Source organism: Rhinolophus ferrumequinum, chromosome 19 (assembly GCF_004115265.2).
Source record: "Rhinolophus ferrumequinum isolate MPI-CBG mRhiFer1 chromosome 19, mRhiFer1_v1.p, whole genome shotgun sequence".
Lineage (NCBI taxonomy): Eukaryota > Metazoa > Chordata > Mammalia > Chiroptera > Rhinolophidae > Rhinolophus > Rhinolophus ferrumequinum.
Window position 1 is genome coordinate 43,472,034 of NC_046302.1, and position 22,761 is coordinate 43,494,794.

A 22,761-nucleotide genomic window follows, 5' to 3' on the forward strand; every position below is an offset into this window, starting at 1 on the left:
AGAATATAAATTTTCCTTGTGCTTTATTAGGAGACTTCAGTTGCATTCAAATGGATCTGAAACGTGTGTATGTACAATCAGTAATACCCTATTCAAGTTAGTGTCTATGCATTTTATTCTATGGTTTATCATATTCATGTGGTTTATCATATATGCCTCATATATAATAATGAGGTAGGTTATCTTATTGACTGACATTCTAATTTGTAAGATTTTATTTTCATGATAGAAAATAACAAAGAGAAGTTAGAACCCAAGATCTAGTTCTGATTCTATCCTGTCTTTAATTAAATTAATGGTGTTTAATTAAACCTAAGGGAAAACTTCTAATCCCTGTTAATTTCCTCAAAAGAGAAATAGGACTAAATACTTTCTGTCATCCCCTCTGCCATTTAAACACTGAAATTCCCCCATGGAATACTACTAAATTATAGAAACATTTAGCTTCAAACTAGTATGAAATAAAAATAATTTTGCAAATTTTTGGTAATTAATTTAAGTTTTTTTTTTAATTATTTGAAGAGACTCCCTTTATAGATTTTGAATGAATGAAATTATAATAGAATATCATAATATAGAAAAAATAAGTTTTATGAAAGTTTAAATTGATGAGGGCAGTGTTCTGTGTTTTTAATAAAGTAATAACATTTTCTTGGCCGAAATATAGAACATGTATTATGATGAGTTAGAATGTATCAATAGATACTAAAGATAAAATAGTTGACATTAAGAATATCCTAGAAGCCCAGGACACATGGTTATCACTTTTCTCAGGGTAGGTAATCAACAAATTGTCTGCATATATTAAATTTAAATACGTAAATAAAATTCAAGATTCATTTGATAGAATCACCAGTTGATTAGACATGTACACATGAAGTTTAAAATATTAGTACACATTCAAATCTTGATGAAAATAATTATTTTTGGTGCTGAGGATGAAATTATTTTCGGTGCTATTTACGCATATACTCTTAGATGAAATATACTCACTCTAATTACTACAGGTCTCTTTCACTGGTTTTCAAATTTTTACATTTTAATCACTTTTTATCATGCACCACATAGAGATTTTAACTGACAACCACTTAGGACTTCAATATATCTTAATTTCACCTCAGAAAATACAGGTGTATTTGAGTATGTGGGACACAGTTTCCTTGGATTCCTAGTACAATCTGTTGTTGTTGTTGTTGTTATTGTTGTTGTTGTTGTTCATAGCAATTGGCAGAATAAAAATAATCAATACAGAAAATTAGGAGACCAAAATATTTGGGGAAGATTTGGATGGAGGAAAGCAAAGCAGGTACTTATACATCCCAATTTTTTCTGGTTAACTTATAATCATTTTTTATACTTAATTCTGGCCTTCTTCCTTCCTGAATCCTCCCCTAAATCCCCACTGGGGCAGGGTGTCCCTGCCTCAATCTCCCATCAGATCTTGGCCACATGTCTGTCTGACCCCAAGCACTAGTATGAGCTATATGTCTGTCTCCTGTGAACGTCTGAGCAGGAGTGCCTCAGCACAAAATGGGAACTTAATAATTCATTACAATGTAGCAAAAGAACCGGTGAGAGATAGTAGTGTCTTAGGACTCCAAAGGGCAAAGTCCAATGACATGGATAATCAATGTCAGTTCTTACCCATTTACATCCCCAGCGTATCCATTAAAAGTGAAAAGGAAAGGAACTCCCCTTAGCATAACAGGTTATATGCAAAGTAAGGAACAGGTAGTCCAATAAAAATCAGAAGAGCCTTACAAAAATACATGTAAGTCAATAGTGAAATTTTCTTACTATTTAACTCAGGTAATTACTATGTGTTGAGTATGTGGTCTGCATCGTACCAAGTAACAAACAAATCTGTCTAATATTAACTCTTGAGCTAAAAAAATTTGTCTGCAGCTCCCCACTTACTGATACTATTAAAATTTTTTCTGTTGGAGGCAATGCCTCCTATAATTTGGTCCCCTCTACTTTTTCAGCTTTACTACTTGCCATGTCCCAGTGCAGCTTCTCATTCCAAGAATGCAGAAATTCCCAGGAGCCACGCCATTTTTCATTCATTTGTTAAGCTCCCAATGTCTGACCAATCTTTGCATTCCTAGTAGTTATCACAGTTCTTGACACATAGTCAATATTCCATAATTATTCTCTGAAAAAAACAATGAGTAAGTGTAGTAAAACAATGGACAATTGTTGGAGAGGTGAAGGAAACAGAGTTTGCTCCAGTATTATTGGAGGAAACCAATTCATACACTGGGAGCATCTGACCACTCATTAAGACAGACGGTGATCATTGAAGGTGAGTGGTATAGAGAGAAATGACTTAGATATTTTAAGATGATACTGACCTAAAGTGGTCAGAAAGGCCACCTGAAAGAGAGAGGAAAGAATTAGTAGTTTTTAGGTAAATAAGGTTGTGAAGGCCTTTTGGGCAGAAGTAGGATTGGATAGATAGTATAGATAGATTGATAGATGATTGATAGATAGATAGATAGATAGATAGATAGATAGATAGATAGATAGATAGATAAAACAAACACCAGTATGTGATTATTCTGTGAAAGCTTTGACACAGTATGAGAAATAGAGCCTTGGAAGGTACCTTGCTTTGCCTTTATTCAAGAATGCAGGGGGAGGGAAGAGACCCTCCTATTCTACAGCTATTTTCAAAAGTTGCAAGATTACCTGTGAGGAAAGGTGTGTGGGGGGGAGGGATAATTGTGCTGTGTTCTATATCTAATAGGAAAGCAAGCTTTAAAATAAAAGCAAGGAAACAAAACCAAATAATCCATTCACGGTGCTTCTCAAATTTTAGGTGCGTAAGATTCCCTTCAAGGGCTGTTAAGATATGGCTTCTAGCCTCACCCCTCCCAAGGTTCTGATTCATAGGCTCTGAGGTGGGACCTGAGAATGGGGGTTTCTAACAAGCTCCCAGGTGGTGCTGATGCTGCTGGTCCAAGGACCACACGTCAGGCAGTGTACTTGGTTCATCTGCATACAAATTTCGAAGAGTCCAGTGGTGAGACAGAAGAGCTGGGGGCTGCAATGGGCAGCACTCAATATGTCAAGGAAACAGCAGATGGACAGAAGCCCAGGGTGGCAGCTGTGCCTACAGGCTTTAAGACAAATTTCAGACAATTTAGTTATGAGCAAATGTCAGTTTTATTACAGTCCTGCTGCCTGGGCGGGGGAGGCAGGCCTCTCCAAGGCCAAAGATTTCTCTCTTGATAAGAGACATTGTAGAAAACAAAGGTAGTTAGATGGTCTTTCATGGAATATATACAAAAAGGAAATAAAGTCTGTTTAAAGATCTTTATAGATTCTTGACTGACAGCTGGGTGGATGAGTAGCTTCTCAGAAGAGGTCTTGATCTGATTAAAATCCATCAGAAAAATGCTTATGCATTTTATCAAGAATGCTAGTTTCTTCCCATATGGAGGTTATAAATCATAACTTAGGAAAATTATCTGACTCAATGAGGTTTGGAATTTTTTTATTAAATAGAATACACCCGGGGATCCTTGGTCCTGAGGTTATGGAAACTGGTAAATGAATGAATGAAAAAGGTATGCATGTAAGCAAAGGGAAACAATTTGTAACTTATTTCCACTTTCAAAAATCATTTGACACATTTCTTTACCACAGGCTATTTCAACATTAAGTTATTGTGAAAAGTCTGACTCTCTTGTCCAAAATTTGAGACCTGGTGCTTCTCTGTATGCAATTATGTTGGGAGTTGAAGTTATTTAGCATTTTGATTTGTTAGAAAGAAAGATAACTGTGAAATCTCCAAATTTGAAATGACATCAAATTTTTCTAAGTTACCAGGGGTAGGTTACATAAAGAGTTACATGTGAGTTGCAGTCTAGTTTCCTGTGGGCAGGTGAAGTGTTAAGGAAATGAATTCAGGGAATGGATGGTTAGCAGAGAGTTTTTATTTTCGACACAGGGAAATGATCTAGGGGTTATTCTATAAGCCATCATCTAGAATCAATGTGAGCTTCTTGCCAGGAAATCAGCAAAATACAGATACTTGCTGGGAAAATATTAGAGCAGAAAACACTGCATTATTTTTCTACTAAACTACTAGATAGATATTGAGTCTGGGGTTCTTTGCTTTCTATCCTCATGAGCATACTTCAAGAAAGACAAAAAATGTTAAAGAAAACTTAATAAATCACACCATGAAACATTTATGAATTGCCTAATATGTGCAAAGCATCTTATTCAGCAGTTGGGAAAACAAAGCCACTCTCAGTGGTCTTGCAGAGATGACAGTGAGCTTTCACTGACAGTAGTTCATTTGAACCATTAGCAACTATGAAAACAGTTATCCTCGTAAACCATGCAAGTAAGGAATGTGAGAAGGAGGCTGGCATTTCTCTGGGCTTGTGTCAAAGATTAGATTTCGACTGTCTGAATTCTGCCATATGAAGAGACACTACTATTTTAAAAGAAGTAGAAGCTACAAGTGGAGATTTTTAAAATTATAAAACTGTAGAGCAGAGGTTGAAAACTCTTTCTGAAAAAAGCCAAAGGGTAAATATTTTACGTTTTGTGATCCATATGGTCGTTGTTGCAGCTATTTCAACATTGCTGTGTGAAAACGAATGAGCTCAAGCAGGCTTCCGATAAAACTTTATTTACAAAAACAGGCAGTGGGCAGATTTGGCCTGCAGGCCACATTGACTGCGTACAGAATTGGTAGCATGAGCATCATACTACTGGCATGCAGAGAACACTTGAGTCTCACTACGCCCAAGCAGAGACGACCACTGAAAAATAAATATATGATTGCTAAATTCTTACCGCGTAAAATAAGAGACATTTGAAGCACACTTCTGAAGTGTGTTCTTCTCTTTTCAAAGGATGGGTCTATTGTGTTTGAATCCAGGCCCTTAGTGATTCCAAGGGGAAAGTGTTTTCTTCTCCTAACAATGTCCTCATGCAGCCTTTTATCTTAAGACAGCAAGCTTCCTGTTCCCCTTTAAATTATATAGCCGAGGTATAGACTTTCTTCCAAGCCCTGTTTTTGGCTGTTGGCACAAATTCTGGCCTTTTTATTTCTATTTGCCCTTCCAGAGCAGCTCCTTCATTTATCTCCTAAGCAGATGTTGCAGTCAAGTGCATTATGTCTAGTTCCAAAGATTGCATTATGGGTCCATCACACCTATTGTCACCTCGTGCTTGGATTTGCAGCCAGGGAAACGGAGTAAGTCCTTCTATGGCAGGTAGCTGAGGCCCTGGGGATTCGGCACCGCATCTCCTAAAATGGGGTGAAGTTACAGGGGAAAAGAGGCAAGGCAGCCAAGACAAGCTTGCCAATTCCTGGATTTCACAGGTTTTCTCCTGGGAGCACTTTTGTTTCCTTTCCGTGCTTCTACCTTGAATTGACAGAGAAAAGAGAGGAAGGGCCATTGAATAGAGAGGCACTCTCATTTGCCTTCTAATTTTGTTCTGTAGGAAACGGGCCACCCATAGTGTTGGCAAAAGGAAGGGCAGCCAGAAGGACCTGCGGCCCCCTGACCTTTGGATACATCATGAGGAAATGGAGATGAAAAACATTGAGAAGCCATCAGGCACTGACCCTACGGGAAGGGACTCCCCCAACCAAAGTTGCCAAGACCTCACACCCGTCAGTCACAGCCAGTCAGAAACACAACTGGGGAGCAAAAGCACCTCTCATTCAGGTAACTCTCTCTTCTCTGCCATTAGGAAAATCATCCCGTTCTGGACCCTACCATGCTGTTCCCCACTCCCTTTTATGGAGGTCTCCTGCCCTTTAATTTGTAGGTTACTGATAGTTAAAAATAATCCGATGTAAATTTGATTAATTTAACCTGGTTTACTTTCAATCCCATCGCCCTGTCACCTGCCATTTATAATCGCCTATGCTTCATGACACTTCTAAGAGGTAAGAGGTGATAGCCTTGGGAAATACCGAAATGTGAAGCCTAAATGAATTTTTTGCTTTTTGTGAAATTTTGAACAAAAGTTTTGTCAAGGCAATAAATTTGAAGACATCTGTGCATTTTATTTAGTTCTTCATGTCTGTGGATAATTGAAAGTTGATTTTAAATTTGCAGTCAATTCCTTGCTTTAAAAAAAATCATTTATCAGGGAACTTAAAGTCTGAAAACATTGACTGTTTTGTTGCTTTGCCTTTATTACCACAGAGATCAACTGTCGTCCCGTGCAATCACATTATATGATGACTAGCTAGACTGAGGGAGTCTAACTGAAGGCTCTGTTGGTATACACAGTGCTTTAAAGGAAAAAGCCTCGTTTAGTAAATCTATGTCCCGGAATAACTAAGAAATCTAGAAAAGCGGTGGTAAAATACTTCACTTTCTGTGGGCCCTCATATTTTCAAAATGCCTATGGGAAGTTGAATAATTAACCAAGTACTCTCACCAAAAATCTCTTAGTCTACTCATGATGTGTTTGCAGAATGAGTAGCTGTTGTTTTTAAACCAGATTAAAATATTTTAGTTGTTTGAATGTGTAACTAGTTAACGAGACTTAACCAGTACTGAGACTTCAGTTACTGATTTTCAATCATGACTTTCTGAGTATTCCTTTTCTAGACCTTAAATAATATCTCAAGCAGAGGCTCTAACTTTTCTGTCATGTTCATTTATAAAACTATAGTTCAGTTCTGTTAAAAACTACCATCCAAAGTTTAAACTAAGGATTCTTTTTTCCCTTACCACCAGCTAGACTTTGGCTCTCAGGACCGGAGTCACAGTTTATTCCTTAAGTTCTTTAATACCTTGGAATGAAATGGAGTGGTGGGGAGAGACAGAAGAAGGAGGTGCCGTCTGTCTCAGAAATACCTTTACTTATTCCTCCTCCCTGCTCTTCCTGGCGATGTGAAGGGGTGCGGAGGGGAAGTGGAGAGGTGAAGGGGAGAAAGGTGAGGAGGGAGAGAAGAAAGGACAGTTTGAAGTTCTTCACGACTTTTCGGGGCACTTGGGCTATCCTCATGTAGCCTCCAAATTCCAGGTCTCTTATGAAACACAAGTATGAATTCTTTATGAGACCCTGTGGGATTCCTCCACTGGCCAATTCCATGATTTGGGATATCAAGTCAGGGCTTAACCCTCTCCCATCAGGACCAGCTGTACCTTTACCCTCACTGGTCCTCTGTTGGGTCCGTTCCACCTGGGTGAATTCCAGCAAGAGAACCCAAGCCTCTCCAATTTTCCAAGTGCCCACTTGATCAAAAGAAGCATCTACGTCTTTGTCAGGCCAAATAATGAGAGCACTTAGAATCCACGCTGGTCCTCTCTCAAGCCTTGCTCTGTTCAGAAACCATTTCCGCTGTTTAAATAGACACAGGGTAGACCAGCGAGCCTGTTCTATGAACAGGCTTCTACTTGGAGAATGAATGAAAGGCAGATTTCTTTTGCAGGAACCTGAACACTTTACAGGTAGTTATTTTTGTGTCTTTGTTTCTTACTGGACATCAGGAGCAGAGAGCACCCCTGCCTTCCAATGGAGGGGGTAAAGTTGTTTCTCAGCCCTCAGAAGGTTTTGCCAATGATTTTTAGGACTCCTTGATTTTTTCCCTTATCTTTTGTACACTCAGATGACATTTGGGACCAGCCGGACTCGATTTAACATCTCTCAATAAGTCCTGGGAGAAGTTTAACTCCAAATAATAGCTGTTTTCTTTAGAATAAGAGAATACTTGTTTTTAATTTGAGGATCTACTTTTCAACTCTACAATAACCTGAAAAGTAGCACTCGAAGTCCTGCTCGTTATACTTTATGTTACATTAAGTGTTCTCTGTGCTGTTCTGGTTAAAAAAACAAAACTCCATGTCAATGAGTAGTAGAGTAGTATACTTTTTAGTGACACACACCATTCAGAACTTCATTTTGTTTATCTCCACATATATTGTTACTAACTTTTCAAATCTGCATGTATCATCCTTTCTTATTATTGTAATGACTGTTTAGTATGACATTTTATTGAATCATAATATATTTATATAAATATGCCTTTACTTTTGAAGAATGCAGTTTATTTTTTGTATTTTTATAATAAGATTTAATGTCTTTGGACCTTAAGTACTCATTGCATAAATTGTGGTAAATTCATACAATTGAATGTTATTGTGCTGTTAAAAATTATATTACTGACTTATTTATTGACAGAGAAAGATTTTCATGTTATTATCTTAAGAAGGTTACAAAATATCGTATGATGCCACTTTTGAAAAATAATATTATATATACCTTCTCACTTTCACATACATGTGCAAAAATTATACATAAAATATAAATAATGTATTTTCTGGGTAAAGAGGTTAAGGTAAATTTTATTTATATTTTTACAGTAAAAGTTTATTGATTGGATAACAAGAAAGTAGATATTATAATTTAAAACATCAATAAAATGAAGAAAGGCATTGGAGTACCTGGCTAGAAATGATGAAAAGCATTATATCACTGAAGATGGTGCTTCTCTCAGGAATATTCTTTTTCTTTTAGGTCAAGACACTGAAGAAGCAGCGAGCTCCATGTCCACTCTAGAGAGGTCACTGGCGGCACGCCGAGCCACCCGGGCCAAACTCATGATTCCTATGGACGCCCAGTCCAACAATCCTGGTGAGTAAAGATTAGTGCCACGGTGAAGAAAGGAAGTGCTTTCTGATTCTATCTCTCCTATATCAATTATCAGAAACTAATTAAAGTTTTCCCTGAACTTTCTTGGCAAATGGACAAAATGAAGAATGACTAAAATCATAGTATTTGTAAATAGAAGTCAGAATTTTCACTCTGTTATTATTGTATTTGTTGTATACCATGAAATGGTGTGGCAAACAGCTATACATTTAAGAAATTACAAAAAATATGAATTGATGTAAAAAGCTAAAATGTCTGTCAGTATTATTTATCTTATACTAATGATTACCTTCATATCTTTATTTTTTTTACTTTTTTAGTGGTTCTGATTTTCAGACTTAAATAATCTAGCAACTTTGAAGCAATTATTGACAGACACTCACTACCCACTTCCTGTTGAAGTTTTCTGTCATAATCCCATATTCACTGAAGATATTAGTGTCTGGGGATCACTTCTTTTCCAATTACCTCTGTGATCAATCGTGGTAGTTACAATGCCTATGCAGACGATCCATCCAGTGCCCTCAACTGTTAGTGCCTTTATGTTACCTGAAATGATATTGGCTCTTTCCCACCTCAATTCATCAATTCCATGTCACACACTAAACTAATAATTGCACCCCCTTCAAAATGTCTGTTTCTATCATCCGTTTTCTAGCACGTTATTATTTTCCTCCTCACTTATTTGATTGCCCCCTTGTCGACAATTCTTCAATCCCACTACAACCTCCAATCCATTAATTCTGCCATCTTCCCATGTTCCTCATTGCCTCATGTCCTCACGTCCATCCAACCTCAGCTTCCGATCCATCGTCATTGATTATTTTTGCTCCCTTCAAACCCCCTCATCTCCCTTGGTCTTCCTTCCCCATCATGTCCCCTGAATACACTCAATCCTAGTTAAATCAGCTCCTCTACCAACTCTTACTTGTACCTTAACTGCTGACTTTGTCTGGAGAAAAACATATAACCGGCCTACTAGGAATTTATGACCACAAATCCATGGTGAACGGTCATCTACTTTGAAATGCCACTTTATTTGTCTAGTCACTCATTTTATCACTTTATACGGTAAATGTCATATACCTATTCTTACTTTTCAGACTCCCAATACCTTTCTCTTCCCCACTCTCAGCTAAAAATCTTGCTTCTTATATCACCAAGAAAAGAGAAGCATTCAGAAATGGCATCCTTGTGTTTCCATCAAATCTGGTTGATCTGTTTGTGCTATCTGAGGCCAGCTCTTTCCTTTGTGGACATCCCCTCTTACACACTTAGGAACTCTTCTGTCAGTATCCCTTCCCTTTTCTGTATCATCAGTTTTCCCTCCTACTGGTAACTCCAATAGGAATACAAACATTCTCTCACAAGTCCGGTTTTACAACACTTTCACTTGATACTACTTTTCCCTCCTCCTAAAACCTCATTCCTCTGCTTTCCTGAAAAACTCCTTTGAAAGTTGTGTATACTTACTTTTTTCTCTTTTAATCTTCCTCATTGGTTTTAATACAGTTTCCCAGTCCTCCACTGAAGCCATAATTGGGTTGCCATGGTGATTAGTAATCTCCACCTTGTCAAATCAAATGGTTAATTCTCAGGTGCTCAGCAAAATTTGACATAGCTTCTCACTCTTTTTCCAGAAACACTTTCTTCACTTGATTTGTAGTATACTAAGTGCTCCTGGTTTTCTTCCGATCCCACCAGCTGCTCGTTCTCAGTAGTATCCTGTACTCATTCCTGCTCTTCCTCCCAGTCACTACGAGTCAAAGTGTGTCCCAGGGCTCAATCTTCAAGCTTCTCATTTCTATCTACACTAGCTTCTTAGATGACCATCTAGTACCAATGCCCTGAGTGCCTTCTAAATGCTCATTATTCCCAAACTTTATCTGTAGCTTAAGCTCTTCCCAGAATACACATTAACTTCCATATCAAATGCTGACTCAATTTCTCCAAAAGGCCGTCTAAGGGCAAGCCATCTGTGTTCAAAATGGACATCTTGCTCTCCCATCACTCCCTCTCCCCAACTCCAAACTTGATGCTACTATTGTTCTCCATTTAATACATGGTAACGTTGTTGATTCATTTACTCTTGTTAAAAGCTTTAGTTTCATGCTTCTTCATTCTGATTTTCTCTCACCCCAAATTCAATCTTTCACCAAATTCTATAGTTCTTGCTTTCAAACCCTGTCTAAATCTTCCCATTTCATTGACCTGCTTATATCCAAGCCACCACCATCTCTTACAGATTACAGGCTATAGCTATTGAACTATAGTAGTAGTGAAAAATCTGGCAAGTAGAATACAAAAGAATCTGGAAGACACTAGAGAGAGGAATACTAATTATGAAGCTGTTTCGATTGCTAACTACTCTTTCTTTAGCTCTTCACCCTACAGTAAGCTGTCTACACTTCAGCCTTTCAATATATGAATTAGATCATGTTACTCCTTTTGACTTTCCATCACATGTAGACCAAAATCGAGTGATTTCACCATGTCCTACAAGGAGCCCTGTGTCCAGCCTCTGACCTTATCCCTGCTACTCCTGTCAGTAATCCAGTTCAGTCACATAGACCCTCCTCTCTGTTTTCTGGATAATAATGCACATTCCACCTCAGGGACTTTCCACTTGTTGTTCTCTTTGCCTGGAATTTCTTTCCATAGATGTTTACATAGTTATTCCCTCATATCATTCAGGTCTGTGTGCAGCCATCACTACCACAAATAAGTCTTCCATGACTATTGCCTAGCATAGAATCTTTGGTCACTCTCAATGCTCTTTATTCTGCTTCATTTTTCTTTATTGTGTATGACCATCTTACTTGCATTTTTGTGTTATTTATTATTTGTTTCCCATATTTTAATGTAATCTGTATGAAGGCACAGATTTTGCCTGTTTTGATCACTTCATATCCTCAGTACCCAGAACAGAGCCAGCATGTGGTAAGCATAGTCCATTCAATTTAATCAAATGAATGAATTAATGGTCCTTTCCTTCTATTTACTATATATCATACCTCCTCTATACTCCAATATATCTCTCAGTTTTATTATAATGAGTGCAAAAACTTACATGGAATTTATAATGAATGCCAACTGTTCAACTCATGGGGTAGACACTATTATTATTAGTGATAAGTGAACTGAGGTTTGAAGAGTTTAAGTACCTAGCTTGAATTCACACAGTGAGGAAATGACAGAGCCAGAATTTGGACTCAGAAGGTCTGGCTTCAAAGTTCTGCACTGTAATCATTATGCTTCCTACTGTAATATTTTGTAAAACTTTTGTCCTCTTACTTTCATTCTTCTCACTACATACAGAGACTTTGTTCACTTAGCTGCCTCTATTTTTTTTTCCTCCAGCCACTTTTCTCTTGTAGCTAGGTTCTATCTGTGACAATCATCTATAGCTTTTTTCTTAAAAATCATTGTGCTTTAGTATCTTTGTGGGCCTTTTTGTCGAATATATATCTTTCTCATCCAGTAAGTTCCCATACCCCATTGATTTTTCTTCCACAATATCTTTTGAATCTCTGGTTACCTTCTCATTCCCAAGAGTCATGTCTTTATTCTATTTGTTGTGATCTCACATCTGAACTATCGAAACAGCTTCATAATTAGTATTCCTCTCTCTAGTGTCTTCCAGATTCTTTTGTATTCTACTTGCCAGATTTTTCCCTAAAACAACTTAAACATGGCATTCTACTCCATAAATTTCCCCAATGACTCTTTAGTGTCTACCAAGAAAAATTTGCAAACTCCTTAGCATATCAGATATGAGTCTCCATTTGCCAGTCCACTAATATATATTGCCTTTTACTTATTGTTTCCTTCTGAACACTTCTTTCCTTTTGGAATGACTCAGTGACTATCTCTACCTAACAAAGTTCTATGCATCTTTCAAAGACCACAGCAGATACTGATGCTCTTCTAAATTATCTCTTTTCTGATTACTCCACCCAGAAATGATGGCTTTCTTTCTCATGTTTGAATAGCATTTCTTTGTACCACTTTTGTGGCATTAGCTATGCATAGTACTGCCTCATCTTCTTAGGTATTCAGGTCCAAATCTTCCCTCCTCTAACAGGTTGCGGATTACATGATAGGGAAAGAATGTACCAAATTAATCTTCATATTCACACATTGTAGCAAGAATTAGTGCTTTCTAAATATCTGTCACAGGACTCAATAAAGAAGCCAATATATTATAAGAATGTCTTGTGTTTGTAACTCATCAGTGTTTTGGGGCTTTTTAAAATCAGTTATAGATAAACGATCTTCTAATAAAATGTTCTGATATATTAAAGGCAATTTCAATTGTTTACATTGAACAGTAAGAGAAACAAAGTGTTTAGAAAGAGAAATGAAATGGAATCTAGCAAATATTGAGAACTTCTGAATGTTATTCATTTACTAAATACCTTGCTAATTATTATTTTATTTACTCCTCATAATGTTATCATATGACAAAATTATTCTGATTTGACAAATGGGAAAGAAAGACTCAGACAGTTTAAGAAACTTATCCTAAGACACACCTCGGCACCTCTGAACCTCTGTGGTACACTGCTTTTCGAAGGATAAAGATGTTTTGCATGCCTTATATTATTTATATTCTTTTTTTAAGTTTTTTTTTTAATGATAGCATCTTCAATTTACAAATATGAAAACTAAGATTCTGAGAGTCAGAACCCAAAACCTGCTTTTGGTCTATTCACTGCACTGTGCTTCCTCATGCTGTAACCTCAAGCTCTAAATTGTTGTATGACTGAAAAAAAAAATCCCTTTCTCTTATTCCTAGTGTCATATGCTACATAAATGTTGGCCCTAAAATAACTAGGAATTTATTTTTTTATTATTTTAAAAATTATCGTATACTATATGTATGTGATTTTAAAGTTAAATTGTTCTACAGAATTTATAAGGATACTCTGACCCAGCAATACCATTCTTAAATAGATTCTACTTTTAGATGCATGTCCAGCAGAAATACATGATATGCTCACCAAAAGGCATGTACCTGATTGTGTGTGGACATACTACTCATGATGTCATATCTTCATTACAGTGTAATATATTCATATAGTAGAATCCCATGCAGTGATGAAAATGAACAAACTGAAACAACACAAACAATATGGAGAATCTTACAGATATAAGGTTGCAAGATAGAAACTTAACATATCTACATGATTCAATTTAAGTCAAGCTCCAATACAAGCAAAATAATCAATGGGTTAGAATTCAAAGGGCAGTTACTCTTGAGAGGTGATTAGTAACTGGAAAAATCCCTGAGGCAGCTTCTAATAGTTTCTATTGCATGCCCTGGATGATGGTTAGTAGGCATTGCACTCTGAAAAATCATGGAGCACTACTTAGGATATTCCAGTTTTATTATACTTAAATAAAACTTCAATAAGAAATGAAGAGTCAACAGAATATATATCTTTTGAAATAATACTGTCCCATTACAGTCTTTGTTATCGCCAAAGCCCTGTGTTGGTAAAACTCTATCTAACACAAGGAAATTCCTTCAACACAGAATTCAAGTTAACTTTAAAATGCTGAAGCTTTCTGATAAATAAAATAGGCTCTTTGCAATTGACATGACTGATAAGGGCCTTAGATAACTATGCTGAAAAATTATAGATCTGTTTCTTGTCAGGGTTATGATTTCATTTGCAATAGTAGCTGTACTGATGGCCCCACTTGTAATTATTTAGACTTACTAAGGCATTAAGTCTTGTATCAAGTCTTGTATAAACCAAAGCATAGCATTGTGCAGATTTCTTGTCACATGTATAAAGATGTTTGCTGTTTCACTTAAGAATCATTATTTTTGTAAGATTATTTTCCCCTCTTCTTTGACATTTCTCAACCATGCTCTATAAAATGTCACTTAGCAGATAAAATATAGACTATTTAAAATATGTTTTGTTCTTAAAACCCACAGGGAGACGTGTTTAATTTTATTGCAGTGCGAAAAATCTGCTTATTTATCTAACAGTAGACTTCTTGGTTGAAAACATCATGTGGAATATGTAATCCTTTCCCTCGAACACATTTCACAGCTAAGTAAGCTGACACTCATGAGAAGCATACTAGCTGATAGCATAGGCAGGAGAACCAGGTAATTTGGTGGACTAATTCCCTAGTCCACCACTCCTTGCTGTAAAATGGTGGCAAAGGCTGACTATTTTGTTACAATGGCCAAAGAATTGTCTTAGATGTTTGTTCCTTATTATAAATAAAATTTTAAGAAATGAGAAGCATCAGGTTGAACTTTCCTGAATCTTCAAAGGGTAGGTGAAGGTTATATGCTGGGTTTCCTGGTGATCAGATTCTGAGATAGAGTGTAAAATACAGGCGTTTTATTGGCAAATGTTTTTTGGAATAACACCTGGGAGAGTGAGGGGTGCCGGATTGGGAGCAGGGAGAAATTGAACTGGCGATACAGGTTAATGGCAGCCTTAGCTGACCCTACAGGTTGCTCTTATGCTGGGATTGTCCCTCAGAGTTGTCCCAAATGAGGCTGGGGGCATGGGCTGCTGTACCTTGTCTTAAGTAGTCATTGACGTAGACTGCCCCTAGGAAGTGGGGTGTAACCTGGGTGAGCAACTTCTTTGGCTGAGAGCAATTCCTGGAGAGATGTAGATTTACTTACATTTCTAGTATTTTATTACTTGATGGAACATAACTTTTTGTTTCGCCTTGGAAAGCATTTTCGACCCATACTTTCTTCTTCTCTAAAATGCTGGAGGAGAGGCAGAGAATCAGAACAAAGAAAGATATAGACTGAATCAGATGACCTGTTAGATCACATCAGTCATAAAATTCTAATAACTTAACAGTTGAGAGGTTTGGGGGGCAGAATCCTCCTGAATTTCATTTTTGTCTTTTTTCCCCCCTCTTTTCCTATAGAGAAAATGAACTAATGTAAAATCAGCCTTTAAAGGAAAAAAGAAATCTCAAAAAAGGTAGCCTGAAGAGGCAAAAGAAGGCACACAGTTATGCTTTTGTGATGATAGCTCAGGGGCTGTTTATGGTTACTGGTTTGGGACTTTCTAGAACATTCACTATAAGAACCAACTCTACCCCACCCACCCCCTGATTCCCACTATCTGTTTTAGTCACTTGACTGCAGAAATCAAACAATGAGTTGAAGAAGCTGTTAAGAAGTGAAATAAAGCTTCTTGAGAAAAGGCAGATTTTAAACACTGGAGTCCTATTGCCTCTAGATGCTATGCTCCCAGAAGGCCCTCTGGTACACACATGGCCATTGGGAGGGACTGGCCTGTGAGAGGATAATCTTAACCTCTGACACATTTATTCCAAGGCAGAATCCTTGCTTGACTTGTGCATACATGGTGTGAGAAGCCAATATCCTAAGACTGGTCCCAGCTCAACAGGCTTGTGGATCTGGGCATTTTATTCCCTGCAGCCCTTATGGATGCCCACAGGTGACCACGAATACTTTCTTAGCGGTAATGAGTGCAAATAACTGTTCTAGGACCAGAAACACCAAGTTTCAACTGTTAAAAACTGTGGAAGCAGTGGTCAGGAGCCGAAAGTTCAAGGCTCATTTAAATTTTCATTAGAAATGACATCATTACATAACTCTGATTCCAAATAATAATTTGACACCATTATTAAGATCAGTTTTTATTCTTTGAGCCTTGAATGGCATACTTCATTCCTCCTCTTACTATGAATTTCTGCAGGAGGTAGTACTTATTTTAAAAGCAGTTCTATAGCTCCCACAAGGCTGTGTAAACAACTGTATAAGAGTTGGTAATGAATGAGAGTTGAAAACACAGAGGTTGTGCCTTGGTAGCTCTATAAGCAAATGACTTTTTAACTAAAATTAATGGATTACTAATTCTATTGAATTTTCCAACTCAGCAGGGTAGTAGGATTGTGCAGACACAGTCAAGATGCGGCTTTTGAGCTCAGGAAAAAAAGGTGCCTAGAGGGAGTACAGAATCATATTTCCAGAGAGGATTTTTACAAGGCAAAAAAATGTCTTGATTATCAGAGATATGGGGATAATCAAGAAGGGATCTGACAAAGAGCTGGTAAAAGCAAAGAATTTCAGATGATGCAGTACAAAAGGAATAGATGTAGAGCTTTTAGAGAGATTTCCGAGAGCAATATGAAAAATAAAGATCCCTTACTTTTTAAGATTTATGTCACCTAATTCTTCCTATTTGCTAACATCTTAGAGATTTCTGACAAAAAATGCACTATCTTTTGTTTTTGGACCATTCTCATCTGAGTCAAGGTCTTTGGGGTAACGTGTAAAAGCTTAAGGCACATGTGCTCACAGGGCCTTCAGACGGTCTGCAGAGAAGGGAGCAGTGGGACACCTCGAGCTCATCTCAAAGTCATCCTTTGGACCAGATCAGTGTCTCCCTTTCCTGTGACCTCATCTTCTGTCTGATACTCATGGTGTCCAAATGTCCACCCAGATGTTCACAATTATTTCAGGATTCTGGACTTCAGAGCCGTATCTCATTTGAGAAGTTCTCAGAAGCTCTCATTTGAGAAGAGCCAGACAGAAGGGAGTGAAGGCTGGAGGGTGCTGTAGGAACCTTCGAGTCCACTGCTCACAATGCACTCCAGTTGCTTTCAGGACATTTTCATAGCAACCTTGAGAGAAGCACTGGTCACATCATATCTTATTTTGTGAAGTGTATATGATCCACATGACAAATGGGTCAGCTAGATGTAGATAAACTAAGGATCTTCCTTTTGGTCATAAGTGACAGAAACAGCTTTGAACCCAGATTTTGTTTTGTAATCACAATTCCAGTTATTTTCCTCCATCAAGGGAAGAACTTTATAATCTCAAAAACTTACAATATCATAATTCCCTCAGGTTCAAATTTGAGTCAAAAACTACCATTTAGTTTCCTCCATCTTAATGTATTGCTCTCCTTTTTCAAATGTAAGACAGGATCTTTTTGATTGTTTCAATAGAACTAATTATATTTCAATGGCAATAATTTTCAGTATCTTGATAAAAATTTAGCTTGTCTTTTAAGTGGTTGTACTTTTAATTTGTATTTATTTTATGAGCTTTATTGAGGTATAGTTGATACATACAAAACTGCATGTATGCACTGTATATAATTTGGTGATCTTGGATATATGCATACACTATAAACCTATCACCACAATCAAGGTAATAGACATATGCGAAGGGTGTTTTAAACAACATTTCCTATTAAATGGTATTCATCTCAGGCTTGGGCGGGGGTCTGACGGAGCCCTGCAGGTAAATAACAACAAGCAGCATTTAGGAAGGGCTGACCCCGACCCACCACTCTGCTGCTCTTTTCAGTGAAGGATCTCTTCACTCTTCACAACACCATAAAGTTGGTGCTGTTATCTTCTCCACTTTCCAGATGAGAAAACTTACGAAGTTGAGAGCTTAAATAACTTGCTCAAGTCAATGTATACTCATCTTTTACTGCATAACAAATTACCCCCAAAACTTAGCAAATAAAATAATTGTTTTCTCAACAGCCTCTGAGGGTCAAGAATCCAGGAGCATTTAGCAAGGTAGTTCTGGCTCAGGGTCTCAAGCCGTGTCATGAGGTTTCTCTCAGTCTGTCGGACTGAGACAACTTCAGTTCCCTATCATAGGTGCCTCTCCACAGGTCTGCCGGCGTGCCCTCGAGACCTGGCTCCTGGCTTTTCCCAGATGAATGATCTAAATGAAGGGGGCAGGGGTGGAGGGGTGGGAAGGGAAGGGAAGGGAATAGAGACTTTTCTAACCTAATTTTGGAAGTGACATACCATCACTTCAATTGTTCATCAGATCAACCCTGGTGACATGTGACAGGGAACTTCACAGGATGTAGAGACCGTGAGGTGGGAATCCACTGAGGGGTCTAGACACTGGCTGTGACACTGATTCACTACCTAGTGGCACAACTGGATAATGAGCCCAGGCAGTGTGACCTCAATGTGACCTCAGTGCTTGGCTCTTTGTTGAGCCTCTGTGTTGAGAATGATTATAGAACATGTACTGGTGAATAGTGTTACTTTTCCTAAAGGGGACTTTAGTGGCATGCTGGATACTTGTGAATACCATTCAGTGAGAATTGCTTGTCAAAGGATCCCTGAAAATGTGAAGGAGATAAGAATATTTACCAAAGGCAATAGACACTAAATTTCCAAATAGTCCAGATTATATACAGGTTATTATTGCAGAGAAGAGATGGTAAGAAGCAGAATGAGAAATCATTTCATTGAAAATCTTTTCACTTCAAAATATTACCTTTACTATTATATTTGTCCACCTCACCTCCTCAACAAATCTCTCAATTCTGTCAAATATCCTATTGAGAAATACCTACAGAGGGCCCAATTTCTTCAAACTGTAACTCTAAAAGAAAACTTCACTTCAGATTCCATACAGGTCTCATTTCGTGCTAACATTTTTAAGAATGTTGTAAAAGTTTTCCAATACCAACGTGCCCTGTTCAGGGAGCTAAGTAATTTGGCAAGGGAATTTCTACTTGAAAAATCTTTGTGCATCAGTGTGAGATATAAATTCAATTGCCTGCAGGCTGTGTCAGAACAGATTTTTTTCGTCATATTTGGCCACAGAGCAGAGATTTATTGAAAAGGCTTGATGATATCGCTCTGAGCTGTTTTACATAAACATAGCAATGCAGTGAATGCTTTGAATTGTAGTATGAGTGTGTGTGTGCTTCTGGCTTCCAAAACTGACATCTAGGGGAAAATACCAAAAAAACTCATCAATATAGTGTTATATCAAACTTTAGAGAGATTCTTTTTTGCAACAACTCTCTTGTAAGTATAGACTTCTGTGCCCTTTTAGAAATGAATCATGGATCAAAATACCTGAGGACTGACTATATCATGTCAGGAAATAAAACGATGAGAATTTTTGAGATGCAGAAACACACAGCAGATGTATTCCTTTTAAAAGGACTTTGTTGTTTGCAAACCTTTTGTACCCACGTCAGTAGCCAAAATGCAAAACACTTAGAAAAGTGAAATTTCTTTCTCCGGTAATGAAGGACTTGAAACCAGAATATAACTTTAGTCTCGTGGTTCTCTCAGTTCTCTAATTTATAGTTTCTGTGGCTTGCCAAATTATGCTACGGTTTCTCCATTCAAATTCATTCAGCTCCGACCAGGAGATGTTTATGAAATTCTTATTCAAAATGTATTATACAATATTGGTTAAGTTCAAATAATATTGATAAGAAAATGTACACCATTTGGGGCGTGAGTGCCTTCTATATCTAAGGGAAACTCTCATTATCACATTTATTTATGAGTAAAAATTATCAACACGGGGAAGGTTTTGCAATCTGCCAGTCAGCCTTAATGACCAGGCAGATGATCCAGTTTGATTAGTAAGATGGTTGAAATCATTAAACTGACTGTCTCAAAGATTGAATTTTTGAGTTGTATGAAAACACACTTTATGTAATTGTTTGGCTCTTATTTATAAATGTATTCAAGCCTATTATTATTGTTGTTGTCATTATTATTATTATTATTATTATTAATCATTACTATAGTAAATAATACATCAAACTACTTAAAAAGTTTCCAGTGAGTTAAAATGACAGATTTATAAATATTACTTATAGAAAATTCTTCCTATTAACTCACTTGAAAAATATGAAGTATCTCTAGGACTGCTCTGTCAGTGACACAAAGACTATGAAATTATAACCTCTTTCTTTGACTAGTATCTGTCTTATAGCTCTCATTCTTTTGAAAAGTTTCCTTGTAATTTTTTTCCTTTCCTTCTTCTAAAGTCTGTTGATGTGTTTGTATATCCATAGTTACTCTGTATGAAATATCTTTATTAAGGTATTGTGCTGTGTACCACTTATTCTCAAATTTACACTCAAGTCTTTCCAAAAATTATTTAGAGAAACTTTGTATCATCACACATTTTAATTTAACATTTAAAAGAATGTAAGTTAAATATCTGTGAAAGATGTGATTTATCACTCTTTCAAATAAATCCAAAAGCATAAAAATACCATAGCAATTTGATATCCACCATCATTCACTTACAAAATGCATGAGGAAGCTGCTCTTTTACAAAGAATTTACATCACTCATTTTTCCCCTTAAACTAGTACCGACAATTCACTTTTACTATACAATAATATATAGATGTCATCTATTTTTATGACTGAACATCTTTTATTCATCATTTATCTTATTTGTTTGCAATATATTTTTATAAACTGAAGTTGTATGTTTATATTTTTAACAGCTAATGTTTTTCTTCTGGGTTGAGTTAACATTACAGTTATTATTTCTGCACAATTGTATATAAAGTAAGATTTTATTAGAAATCTATCACCTAATGACGTGTGGGAGGCTTTTTAAATACAGTTATTTCACGTATCCATGGATGAATGTTACTTATTGCATAACTTGTATTCCAATGTTTTCTTTTATTGATCTAAACACTGAGAAACTGTTTGCATGTATGTGTGGTTTAGAGTTATAACAATAAGATTTTTATAGCAATCACTCAATGATTTGAACTCCTTCCAAGCTACATGCTAAAATTATGCTGTGAATTCTCATCCAGGTTTTTTTTTTTTTAATTGGGGAATATTGGGGGACAGTGTGTTTCTCCAGACCCCAGCAGCTCCAAGTCGTTGTCCTTCAACCTCATTGTGGAGGGCGCAGCTCAGCTCCAAGTCCAGTTGCCGTTTTCAATCTTTAGTTGCAGGGGGCACAGCCCACCATCCCATGTGGGAATTGAACCGGCAACCTTGTTGTTGAGAGCTCGCGCTCTAACCAACTGAGCCATCCGGCCGCCCCTCCAGAAGCTCAGCGGTAGCTTGTTGTCTTCAATCTAGTTGTGGAGGGCGCAGCTCACTGGCCCATGTGGGAATCGAACCGAAAACACACTGTTGTTCAGATCTCACCCTCTAACCAACTGAGCCACCCGCCTCCCTCATCCAGTTATTTTTAATAATATTTCAACTAACAACTAGGTAATATCCTCTTTCAGTTATGTTGAAAGTAAAAGTTTTAGAAACTACCTGACTTTTAAAAGTATTTGTTACTTATTCAAGTTATTTACTGTCTCATTTTCTAGGAGGTACACCTATAAAGTACTTTTATAAGGTACTTTGTCTAATACATTGTATTAAGACATGATAGAAAACATTGAAATATCACTTATAGTATACCTTCATTAATATGATTTTTTCTAAAATATGTTAATCCTATTAAAATTTATACATTTTTTATTCAGTTCATGGAAAACAACCATCATTTAACCTACTTAAAAGAATTTGTCTTCAATGTCAAACCAATCAAAAGCGTGTTTCTGAAAAAGCCTTACTTCATTTTTCAATTCACATAAAAATGTTAATATGTATTTCAATAAGTATAAATACATTGAAAACATAAATTCTCGAATGCAATTCTAAAAGCTAGTTTATTAGAAGCAGACTTTTTTTATTTAAAGTGTTCTATATTTAATATAATTAATATGCATTTTAAATTGACGTGTTGTTTCTAACTAACTTACAATAATGCAATAATATAATTTGTATCTATGGTTATAAATTTATGTAAGAGCAATGTGATAAAAAAAGAAAGGTTCTAGTAAACGTGTGTATCTGTGAATGTTAAAACCTCCAGTAATTGGCATTCCATGTAATAAAATAAAAATTGTGTATATAATAGAAATAACTCCATTAGTATATAGACAGACGTAGACTGCTGAAATTGATTTTTCCAGTAGCTGGCTTAAATTTTATTTTTTGATAATAAGAGGTGGAGAACATTTTACAAGATGATATAAAATGAAGATTGACTACAATTAGAGTAAATATTTCATAATATTATATAATTGGATAGGTATTGAATAATGGAATGGAACTATACTCACCAAACCTAGAAAATATTGTATAAGATATTTATCTGTGGATTTGAGCCAGTATAACTGAAAAATGTTTGGTATTCCCGGAAAATATTCAGTTATATTTAAATTGATGTGACAAAAAACTACACTGTTTTGGCTCTTTGAAGATATTTTCTTTCTATTTACATGTAAATCCTAAGTATAATTGTTGAGAATATACCTTCTTTTTTTTT

General features: G+C 36.6%; 1 protein-coding gene across 1 annotated transcript in view; it reads left to right on the plus strand.

Moving 5' to 3' along the window:
- DCC (DCC netrin 1 receptor) overlaps positions 1-22,761 on the plus strand; it is a 1,038,356-nt gene that overhangs the window by 978,969 nt on the left and 36,626 nt on the right. The window contains exons 24-25 of the mRNA XM_033087479.1: positions 5,470-5,696; positions 8,506-8,622. Of these exons, the coding sequence (XP_032943370.1) occupies positions 5,470-5,696; positions 8,506-8,622 (344 nt within the window). The remainder of the gene's footprint in view (positions 1-5,469; positions 5,697-8,505; positions 8,623-22,761) is intronic.